Source organism: Sminthopsis crassicaudata, chromosome 1 (genome assembly GCF_048593235.1).
Source record: "Sminthopsis crassicaudata isolate SCR6 chromosome 1, ASM4859323v1, whole genome shotgun sequence".
NCBI lineage: Eukaryota > Metazoa > Chordata > Mammalia > Dasyuromorphia > Dasyuridae > Sminthopsis > Sminthopsis crassicaudata.
The window spans coordinates 50826003-50837758 of record NC_133617.1 but is presented as its reverse complement, the minus strand read 5'-3'; the positions used below and the strand labels follow the sequence as shown (position 1 = coordinate 50837758).

Here is an 11756-nt window from a genome sequence, read left to right as displayed (position 1 = left end):
ATCTGGATTTGACTTCAAAAGGAATCTTCCTGATTCTAAGCCACTGGGCAGTTCACAATCAAGGCATTATTCTGGACTCCTTACTCTTTTCCCCTCCCACTAATATCCAATCAGTTGCCAATTTTTGTATTCTTGTCTCCACGTCATCAAATCCAACTCCCCTCCAATCAAACACTTCTACTAGTTTTCACTCTTGAAGATTATTGCACATTTTCCTAATTGGCCTCTGTGCCTCAAGACTCACTCCATTCTAATCCATCCTACACAGGGACCTGGGTGAATTTCCTTAAGCACAGATAAGATCCCGTCACTCTCCTCAATCAACTTCAACAGCTCCCTATTGCCTTTAAAACATATACTTCTCTGTTCACTTCTTAAAGAATGACACAATTCAGCCCCAACCTACCTTTCCATGGTGTTGGGTATTCTCTCTCTTATTCTGAGAAATAACCGGACTGGCCTCTGTTCTGTTCTTCACACATACACGATATTCCATCTCTGATCCTTTGGTATATCATGCTCCATGACTGGAATGCATCTCCTTATTTCAACCTCATGGATTCCTCATTTTCCTTTAAAACATAGCTCAAACACCATTTTCTGCACAATACCTTCCTTGATCACCCCATTTGCTGAGTGATTTCTCTACCAAATTCTCTTCAAATATCTGAATTTCTTCAATTTCCTTTTATGCTGTATATATTTACACTTGTACATACACATGTAAACACATAATTATATCTACATATATAAATATCCATGTGTTTATATAAGTAAATATAGACATTATTCAAATGTATAAATATGTCACACATTATATATTTACATTTAAATATATGCACATGTAGAGTTACATGTTTTTATGTCTCTCATTAGAATTAAGTTCATTGAAGGAAGGAATTTTCATTCTTTATATTTGTATCCCCAATGCTTAACCTACTATTAAGCACATAATAAGTGTTGGTAGATGGAAATATAAATTCCAAGTAGAATTTAGAACTCTTACCTCGACTTTTTCTCTTTCCAGTCTTTTCCTTCTTACTTGTTCCTCACACAGAATATTTCATTTCCCCATCTCTTTATCTTTCCTTCAAACTTTGAACACTCTCCCATTTAGGACCTGACTTGCTGACTCACTTCAGAGGCCTTCTGCAAGCCATTCCCAGAATCCATAGCTGCCCAATGCTTGGTAGATGCATTTTCTCCTTCATTAGAATGTAAGTATCTGTTTTTTTAAAATCTTGTATTTTTTTGCCCCAGTGTTGAATTCATAGTAAGAATTTAATAGATGCTTTTTGATGAACTGATTCCAGATGCTTTTTGATTATGATTCCAGATTTGCCATGTGATGTCGGGCAAACCATTTCAACCTAAGCCTGTTTCTCTATCAGCAAAATGGGAATAATACTCATAAAAAATAATAATATTCTTGCCCACCTTACAGTTATTGTGAAGAAATGGGTACTGAGTTTCTCCCATCAAGGGATCCTGCCAACAGGATCTTCTTGTCGGGGTTTCATGCAAGGAAATTCATCGTGACTTTTATTTGAAATGCTTCCTCCTCTCTAAGTGGGAATGTTGGGCTAGTGTAGTGGAAAGGTGTTGGTTTGAAGCCCACTTAAATTGACTCCATTATCTGTAAGTCTCTTCCCAGCTCCAGAGGACTCACTGCTTTACTTCTCATAGCAGTCCCATGGCAATTCACTCCATTGTCTTCTCTAAAATCCTCATTTTCTACATGAAGCCTTTCTTGAGGCTTCTCAATGTAAATGCCCTCCCTGTCAATTACCTCCAATTTAACCTGTCTAGATCATGTTTGTATACATCTGTCGGCGGTCTCCTCCATTAAACTATGAACCTCTAGAAAGCTGGGGCTCTTTGCTATTTGGCCTGACCAGTAGATGGTGTTTAGTAAATGCTTATTAACTTCTCAGCACAAATGAATACATATGCTTTTCTTTTTTGTCTTATTTTTTTTTTATTCAATTGAAAACCCAGATAATGTTCCCAGGCTTCTGCAAATGGAGTTGGGGGAACAAGTCATGCACTGTGGCCAGCTAGTGATGGAAAGGGCAGGGTGACCTCTGACTTCTCTACAGAGGAAAGCCCATCTTCGGGTGACAGGGCGAGGAGACCTCAGGGCAATGAGCAAAGTAACCAGGCCCAACAGACCTAGAAGCCTGGGATGGCAGGGAAGGGAAATGGGGGGGAACTACCCAAAGGCTTTGGTCACATTTAAAAAAATCACACTTGACATAGGCTGGCAACATGATATCGACGTTCATCAGCAGCAATAAACTGTACAGGAGATCTAGAAATTCAACATGTAAAAGGCCTGGTACCTGGGATTCTCAGCACAATTGAGGCAGGAGCTTAACCCCAGAAATCGCATACATGCATACCAAAATGTAAACATTGATGGCATAGAAAACAAGGGGAACAGGAAGGAGCGGCTCCAAGTTCATACAAAACTACCACCACAAGAGGGGTCAGGGAGTGTTTGAAGCTTACCAACTTACACAGAACCCTGGCAGCAGAAAGCCCCCTGGTTAAAGGGGTGTGGGAAACAGCACTTGAGCTATTATAGGGGAGGGGAGCAGACACTGCTAATTCTTGTCTTTCAAACCACAGGAGGAAGCAGAAAGCTTATGCCATGGCAGCAACATTCCCTTGCTGCTGAATTTTCCATTACAAGTTGTAATTCTATGAAATGTTTCCCAAAAGACAAACAAGAAGTTGGTCCAGACATTTCCTTATGTATTCTGACTCTGGGGGGGGGGGGGGGGGGGTTGGGGTAGGGAAGGAGCTGGAAAAAAAATGTAAAAATTCCCATAGACATGCTGAACATTTCCTAGATTTCTTAATTATTCCCTCTAGAATTCAGGGCAGAATTTCCTCATCTGATCATTCCTACTTCCTCTCCAGATTTAATGGAAGAATAAGAAAGGGGGTTATGGGAAACTGGTCATTCAGAAATTTGGTTTACCCTTCTGTAAAAACAGAGGTTTGGAATAACTTCTACTTCTTGTCACTTACTGGCTAACCATATCTACCAAGACTCCTTCTGGCTACAGATGGATCATTTGGTCAAACAATCTCCTAAACACTCCCCATTAGGACTACAGGAACTCTGACCAGCGGATGGACCACTAACTGTACACAAGCTGCAGGTCAGAAGGGGCCGGCGTGCTACCTAAATAAATGTCTTGCTCAATACCCTGAGTATTCCTGCCAGATTTACTTCTATAGGTCTGCAAACAAGCTTCGGGAAGTCAGCTGGGACCCTGTGGGAATTCTGTGGGCGAGCTCTTGGGGTTCTCTACAAGAGGAAGACAACACTGTTGTCACACAACTTAAGTTCACACAGGTCACAATGAAAGGTTTTCTTCCTTGTTGGATGGAGTGGTTCCAGTTTCTACCACGATAAATGTTTTGCTGAACATCTAAGGTCTAGAAGAATCCAAGATTAGACTTCTGGCTAAGCTATTAAGCCTTAAAGGATGCAACCACCTGGCTTCAAAAGAGAAAAAAAAATCATTTAAAAATGGCTATTTCCTGTTTTAAAGGAAACGCAAGAGAAATTAAATCCATGGGTGTTATGCTGGCAAACTAGCCCTGGAATGTCCCTGTAAAGTCAAAGTCCTTCAACATAAACTTTTTTTTTTGTGCCTGAGATTAGGGGAATCTCCTACTTAGAGGCTTGATCCCCAAATTTATCAGCAGAGGGGCTGCAGCAGCCTGCTGTTTTTAACTCCTTGGGCGACCTGATGGCCCTTTACTCCCACAAGCTCCCTCAAATGATAACTTAGGCGGCTGCAGCTCGGAATCCTGAGCTCACAAAATCCACCAGCTGGAGCCTCCCCGGGAGCAGGGATCACAAGTAAATGACACTACTCCTGGCTTTAACCTAAATCTATCACAGATGGTCCTGAAGCTGCCAATGTATATACTCACATTTTTCAGTTTTGGAAAGTGACATCTTGCCCCAAATCTAAGCCCAATGATGTTGGTTAATGGATTTCTGTCCTGTTTCACTTTTGTCTGGCCCCAGAAAACCTGGGTGAGTTATTTTTCTTTTAATATCTGCATGCACACATGCTATGTTCACTTCTTTCTTTTTTTATGATTTTTTAACTCTTTTGATTTTTCTCTCCCAACGTGCTTCATAAAGAAACCAGGAAAAAAAATTAAAACAATTAAAAAAATGAAAGATGTCTGAATGATTAGGGAGACTGGACCAGTCCTGATTTTGCCAACGACTGCCAAAGCGTGACCTTGGACAAACCTCCTGTAAAATGGATCAATTGGACTGTAAGGTCCCTGATCCTCATGAATTAAACTACAGTAACACGGAGAAGTCACTTCAGCTCTGCCTGAAGCCCTCTCTGGAGAGGGAACACCTCCCAATCTAACATTGTTTTCAACCCCCCTTTCAGCTCGGAGAATCTTTTTTAAGATTCCTCCCACTTCTGACCTTGCTTTCTCAGCTTTAACATTTTAAGTTTCCTTCTGTTCTATGCATGTTCTAAGTACCTTCCAGAGCTGCCATTTGTAACTCAAAAAACTATGGCAGATATCATGATATTATTGGCAGATAATAATAAAGGGGCTCTCTCCCTCTGGGGAGAAGGGAAGGGCATAAACATTTATAGAACACCTACTGCGTACCAGGCACTGCACTAAAGACTTTACAAATATCTCACAACAACCCTCTGAGGTAGGTGCTGTTTTACAGAGAAGGAAACTGAGGCAGGTGAGATTTGAACTTAGTTCTCCCTGACTCCAGGTTCAGCCCCTAATCCACTGGGTCACTTAGCTGCCTCCAATAGGAAGGCAATTCAGCAAGACATCACTTAAGTAGGGAGTTTTTAACCTATCATCAGTGAACACTTAAACATTTACTTTTTTGATAGTTACCTCAATTCATAACTTTCATTTGTAATTCTACATGTCTTGTTTTAGACATTTAAAAAACATGATTCAGGACACACACAAGAGGTTAAGGGCACTGGGCTAATCCAGCCCCTTTGGATGACAGGGGTGGAAATTTATAGCCCGTGAAAAGTGACTGGCCAAATGTCCCGTGGAGGACGGTAGCAGAACTGGCTCTGAAGCAGTTCTTAAACTCGGGTCCACAGATACCCCTACCCTGCCTCCAAGTCTGTGGATAGCTATTAGGGAGTGTACAAAATGGATGGGGACAAAATGATGTCTTTATTTTCACTAACTTTTAATGGAAACTTGACATTTTCTTCAATTTTCTCCAAGGCCACACAGTAAAAGCCTGAGGGCACATTTGGACTTGCAGGACCACGGCTCTATCCACTGCGCTCCCTAGCTGCCTGATTTTCTTCACTTATTTGGAAACATGATTTTGAGAAGGAGCCGAGGATCATGTAGGGATCAGCAGAAATCCTGACTTGGAGGCCCGGCCTCCTGACTCACCATGAGAGAAATGACTACCTTTTATGCTCGTCTCTGACCCACTTCTAAGCTGCTAAGTGAGTGATTAATGATGATTTAATAAATGATTCCTGAGTTGACTTATGACCTCCTGCAACACTCATTAGCAAAGCTCTCTCCAGGTCACTATTTTTCTCTTATCCAACATCCACTATGCACCAGGAATTAGACTAGCAATGGGGAACAGCAATTACCAGCAGACAAGATCCAAGGAAGGAGCATGAAATCACTGGTCAATACTTGGGAAAGACGTGCAAGATAAAACAGGGATGACCATTCAGGGAAGCAAGGTCGTCCTCGTGGTCCCGTTGAGACCGGCTGTATCAGCAGAGCTTCTGCTCTTCCAGTCCCAGCTACCGGTTAAACCTTTGACTATGGGCCTCGGGCCTGACTGTGGTTGGAGGATTCTCCTGGGGAAGCATGAGGAAACTTGGCTCCAACACATTGGACACTGTCCACTAAGGATCCCAAGGGAAACTCCCATTGATGCTTTACATCTGGGGAAGTAAAATGTCCAACTGGAAGGGAAACGGGGAACCTTGTTCCATCTATTCCCCTGCTGTGGAGAACACAGATAAGAGATCACACAATTTTAAAGCATTATCCAAATGTAAAAGAACACGAGATAATTAAAGAAGGCAGAATGCATGTTCTCAAGGTTAAACAGGGGCCAAGGGTAAATGAATAGAAAAAATATTTTTAAAAGATAAAAATATATGACCGGGGAATTTATAAATGGTTACACCTTACCCTACCCCCTGAACATTTCCAGTAATTGGGCTTCAGGTCATGAGCTCCTACAAAAACCTGAGTTTCCTTCAGAAGAATGTGCTTCCAGAGGACAGGGGCTGGTCTCCCTCTTTATGAGCTGATGGATACAATAAGTGCTTAATAAATGCCCATGGATCTATTCTGGAAAGATGCATTTTTAAACTTCTTCCCATTGCTCCTCTTAGAACCAAGAAGTTTAAACTGGTCGGGCCAAGGTTTATCCCCGGTTCTCCCCCAGTGAAGCTCTATTCAATGCTTCTGGACTCTGCAGGTTCTAAGAGGCTAAGAGGGTGTGTAGTGGGGCCCACTATGGGTCTGTCATCACCTTAAAGTTGGCCATAAGATGACCCACTTTGTCAGTCACAACAGACTGGCCATTACTGATACTGATGGAGGAGCTACCTGCACAGAGGATAGTAGGAACATAAACTGAGAGCTGGAAAGGTCTTAAGGGGCAGCTAGGTGGCGCAGTGGATAGAGCACCAGCCTTGAATTCAGGAGGACTCCAGTTCAAATCTGGTCTCAGACACTTAACACTTCCTAGCTGTGTGACCCTGGGCAAGTCACTTAACCCCAGCCTCAGGGGAAAAAAAAGAATCCATCAAGCCCATTCCTCAGATAAGGAAACTGAGGTCACACAGCCAGTAAGGACTTAGGTCATCTTGATTTTCTCTCTAGCATTCTATGCTCCCAAGTCAACCAGCTTAAGGAATTTCAGGCCCTTTAGGCACTGTAGACAAAGCTTCAAACAATCTAACAAGAATAACAACCCAAAGAGCTAATCCATAATCTAATGTCCGGGATGGTGCAAGTTCCATCTGTTTTCGGCTGAGGTTTGGAGGACCCACTCCCTGCCGGAGTGGAAGTAATGACATCATTCACTGAACAAAGGGCTAGCCTTGTCTCTAGCTGGGCCAGGATTGTGGGGAAGAGCCCAGCTCAGGAACAGGGTGCCTGCAGGCCGACCCACAGGAAGAGAAGCTTCTCTGGTGATGGAGACTGGCCCTGCACTTCCCAGGGAGCCCGGCTTTTCCCTGGCTGGTCCCACAGACAACACAGCCCCACCTCAGCGCAGCCTTAAATACCCCGCTAGTCCAGACAGGAAAAATGCCAGTGAAGGTGTGCTCAGTGAATTAAAGAGGACCGTGACTTGCATCTTGAAGTAAGATTGCACTAAATTATAGCAAGGCAGCCCTATTCCTGGGCATCCGCCTGCCTAGCTGCACTTCTCACAAGAAGTTTGGAAGTTCAGAAATGCAGGTTGGAACTCTTGAAACCAGGGTTTTGGGACCAGAGACAAAGCAGAAGCCTTCTGTCCCCCAAGACCCAAAGAGAGAAAAATCCCTGCAAGAGGGACCCAGAGAAAAACAAAATGTAGAGCAATGCCCAGCTGGCATCTGATGGCAATGGCACAGGGCTGAAGGAAGAGAGAGATCCCGGGCTGGAGGTTCTAGGCAGGTCGTAGTCCTGGCTCTGCTACTAACCTTGGGCAAGTTAGACCAGCTCTTAACATTCTCAGTTCTCTGTTTTGCCATTTCCTGTTCTCAGGGCCCTCCCAGCTCTGATCTCCCGGGTTCTAGGGGCCCTCCCAGTTCTGACCTCCCGGGTTCTAAGGGCCCTCCCAGCCCTGACCTCCTGGGTTCTAAGGGCCCTCCCAGCTCTGACCTCCTGGGTTCTAAGGGCCCTCCCAGTTCTGACCTCCCGGGTTCTAAGGGCCCTCCCAGCCCTGACCTCCTGGGTTCTAAGGGCCCTCCCAGCTCTGACCTCCTGGGTTCTAAGGGTCCTCCCAGTTCTGACCCTCCTGGGTTCTAAGGGCCCTCCCAGCCCTGACATCCCAGGTTCTAAGGGTCTTCCCAGTTCTGACCCTCCTGGGTTCTAAGGGTCCTCCCAGTTCTGACCCTCCTGGGTTCTAAGGGCCCTCCCAGTTCTGACCCTCCTGGGTTCTAAGGGCCCTCCCAGCCCTGACATCCCAGGTTCTAAGGGCCCTCCCAGCTCTGACCTCATGGGTTCTAAGGGCCCTCCCAGCTCTGACCCCCTGGGTTCTAAGGGCCCTCCCAGCCCTGACATACCGGGTTCTAAGGGCCCTCCCAGCTCTGACATCTCTGGGTTCTAAGAGCTCTTCCAGCTCTGATTTTAAAACTGCCCGGGAAAATCCCACACTAATGCTAACATCCCATGAGAACTTCTGTTTTGGCAGAAGGTGTCCCCAGAGGCTCTTGTTTTCCTCCCAAAGTGCTGATTTATGGTAAACATTCAAGGTCTGTTTGGGTGTGAGGTGGAGAGGAAGCGGAGGAGCGCCTCCTTCCTTCTTTAAGGTCACTGGACAGAGCAGGGGCAGCTCCAGCCCGGGACACTGTTTAGGGGAAGTTTGCAGCTGTAGCCATTTCTGCTGTGCATGTGCATGTGCCTGGGGCCGGGGGGGGCATCTCACTGAAGGAGAAGACGGGGTTACTTCTGAGGCGGGGTGGGGGGAAAGAGGAGCTGCTTGTGTCATCTCTGAATCACACAGCCTGATCTAGACACCCCTGGCCAGAGGAGCTTCCTGGAGCAGCTGTCCGCACCATCCTGCTCTGGAGCAGAAAGCCCCCTCCCTCCCGTCTGCAGCCGGGCAGCATCCAGCCCTTTCCCGACCGCAGCCAGACCACGAGCCGGCTGGATCCCCCAGACGGCGCGAGTTAAACCCCAGCCCTCCCCTCCCCCCCGTAGAAAACCCCCAGCCGAGGGATGCGCAGGCGGGCTCCTCACCCCTGGGGGAGGAGGCAGCCCCCCACGCTGGGTCAAGGTGCCTTCACAGAAGCTCTGTGCTCCAATCTCAGCTTAGCTTATAAAAGTAATAAATTAATGGTAGGATCTGCCTCCTGGCTATTTACAAAAGTGCCCTTCTCTCACCCACGGCCTGCTACAAAAATAAGGAGACTTCTTTCCAGTTCGTAGAAAAAGACGCGTCCGAGTCCACGCTGCTCGTCCTGGGCTTGTTCCGACGGCCCGAGGCTCGGCCTTCCCTTTCTCCCGCTCCCGCCGCGAGGACGCATGCATGACTCGGCTCTGAGGCAGATGCGGGTGGGAGGGAGGGGGGCAGGCTCCCGGCGCGTGGCCCCTAGCGCCGGTCCCCGTCCTTCCTCCTCGAGGGACCCGCGTCTCGCGGACTCCGGGGAGTGCGAGGGTCAGGTCCCGCCCGCTCCTGGCCTCCCGAGAGCTGGAGGATCGGCAAGGACTTGGCCGCCTGCAGGGGCCCCCGCAGGGCCCGGCCCACCCTGGATGGCTGCGGCCCCGAGCCCAAGTCCCGGAGGTCCCGGCTGTTCCGCCGCTGGGACGAGAGGCTCTTGTACTCGACCGCCTTGGTCCCGTCCGTCTGCTCGGTGTAGACCTTGGCCACCAGCTGCAGGGGCGGGTAGGAGCCCTGGCACTCCCACTCGCCCGCGCCCGGCTCGTGCACCCGGCCCTCCAGGGCGATCTGGGGCACGGGCGGGGGCTTTTGCTCGCGCGCCCCGGGCTGCGCCTGGCCCTCCTGCCTGCAGGAGCCCTCGTCCCCCGCGCCCAGGGTCTCGGGCTCGTCGAAGCTCACCTCCTGGACGGCCTCCTGCTTTTTGAACGAGTCTCGGCGCTCTGAGAGGTTCAGGCGCCTCATGACCACCACCTCCTGGTCGCGCTCGTGCCGGTCTCCGGCCCAGTCTCTGCCCCGGCTCACTGAGCCCGCGTAACCGGCCCCCGAGAAGGCCTGGATAGACGCCTCCTCCAGGCCGTCCCCGTCTCCCGCCGGCATTTCAAGGGTGAGTTTACGGCCCCCCGACGGCTTCTTCTCCCCCAAGGAGGGGGTGATTTTGTCAGCAGACTGCCCTCGCTTCAAGAGGGGAGATCGGGGGGTCTCGGCGCTCCGGGGCCGGGACGTCTGCCTGGTGATCATTGGGGGGGACAAGGTCTTACCCTGGAAGGCATACAGGTTTTTGGGGTAGCCTGGTAAAGGGGATGGAGACCTCTGCGGGGAGGGGGGCTGCGGTCCTGGGGACGGCGTGCAGGCCAGCGGAGAGGGTGGGATGCTGCTTGTTGACTTCCGGCGACCCACTTTATAGCGCGGGGCCCCCAGCTTGGAGGCCAGCCCGTGCAGGGAGCTAGGCCGGATGTGGCCTGCGGGGGAGGTGGGCGTGCTGGAGGAGGGTGAAGTGCTCTGTGGAGACGCGGTATCTGAAAAACGAGGAACACCCCAAGTGGGACCCCAAGTCACAGCTCTCCCCAACCACCCAGGCCACGAAGGAGGGCAGCCCCCCAGAGAGCCCTTCTCTCCTCTCCAGGGAAACTCAGCCAAGCCTTCCTGAGCAATCCAACTGGTGTTCTGGAGAGTCGGGAATGCTTCCCCCAGCAAACCTCCTTCCTCCTCCTCCTCCTCCTCCTTCTGCCTGTTCCCTGACGAGCCCAAGCAGAGCCCTTGGGAGCAACAGGGGATGGTGGAGGCTTCTGGGGGGCAGCTCCCTATCAATGGTGCTTTCTGTCCCCGTGCTTCAGGGTGGAGCAGAAGCAATAGCAATGAAGGGGGTGGCCTTGGCAAGTGAGAGACATTATCATTAGGAAGGAAGGATTTAAGCACCTACTATGTGCCAGGCCCTGTATCAAGTGCTTTTCAATGATCATCTTAACTACTCTGGGACAGAAGGGCTATTACTATTATTATTATCATCATCATTTCATAACTGAGGAACCCAACCGAGGCAGCTCTTAGATCCCGGATTCAGAGCTCGACATGAGCAGAGGGATAATGTCGACCACGCCTTTGGAGGCCCCCAAGCAAGGAGACCTCAGGAGTTGTTGGTGGCTCCCTGGTGCCTCTGCTTGAGCCTCCTTCATCGTCCGGCCCTGGTCCATTGCTTGGGTTCATTACCCCAAGAATACCCTGGATGCTAAGTTTGAAGTGCATGGGTCTATTTGCTGTTCCCGACTATCTCTAAATTATTATTATTATTATTATTATTATTGCCTAGATGCTTCCTACGTCTGGAAGGCACACTCTCTCTTCAGCCCTGCTTCTGAAAAACCCCTAGCTTCCTTCAACCATCATCATCATCACTAGCATTTACATAGCATTACAATTTGCAGAGCATATTACAAAAACTACCTCACTCTAATCACTCTGGGAGAGGGAGATGCTACGACTGTCTCCATTTCACAGATGAGACAACGAGGCAGGATTCCCTTAGCTAGATAATATCTGGAGTTTTTTTGTTTCCAACTCCAGAGGGCCAATCGCTGCACCCCCTAGCGGCCTTCAGTGTTCAGCTCCCGGACTGTGCTCCATGAGAAGCTTTCCCAGGCTGCCCCTAGCGAACTAGTCCTTTCCTTAAACATCCTCCTGATGACTGACTCTTCTACACATTGTATCCCACAATAGAATGGACTCTTCTTGAGGGACGGGCAGTTTTTCACTGTTGCTGAACCCTTACCACTTGTCCAGAGTATGGCACACAACAAGTGCTTGTTGGACTGGACTGACTTGTCTGAAGACAGAGGGTGGTGAGGAGGAGGGGCAGACA

At 48.7% G+C, this 11756-nt stretch overlaps 1 protein-coding gene across 6 annotated transcripts in view; it reads right to left on the bottom strand.

The window, feature by feature from the left end:
- Window positions 1–1953: 1953 nt before the first annotated feature.
- MAST3 (microtubule associated serine/threonine kinase 3) overlaps window positions 1954–11756 on the bottom strand; it is an 89446-nt gene continuing 79643 nt past the window's right edge. For 5 of the 6 annotated variants that reach the window (XM_074302457.1, XM_074302434.1, XM_074302444.1 and 2 more), the window contains one exon: window positions 1954–10416. In XM_074302457.1, the coding sequence (XP_074158558.1) occupies window positions 9332–10416 (1085 nt within the window). In that variant the 3' untranslated portion in view covers window positions 1954–9331. The remainder of the gene's footprint in view (window positions 10417–11756) is intronic. The other variant, XR_012488199.1, reaches the window with a different exon arrangement.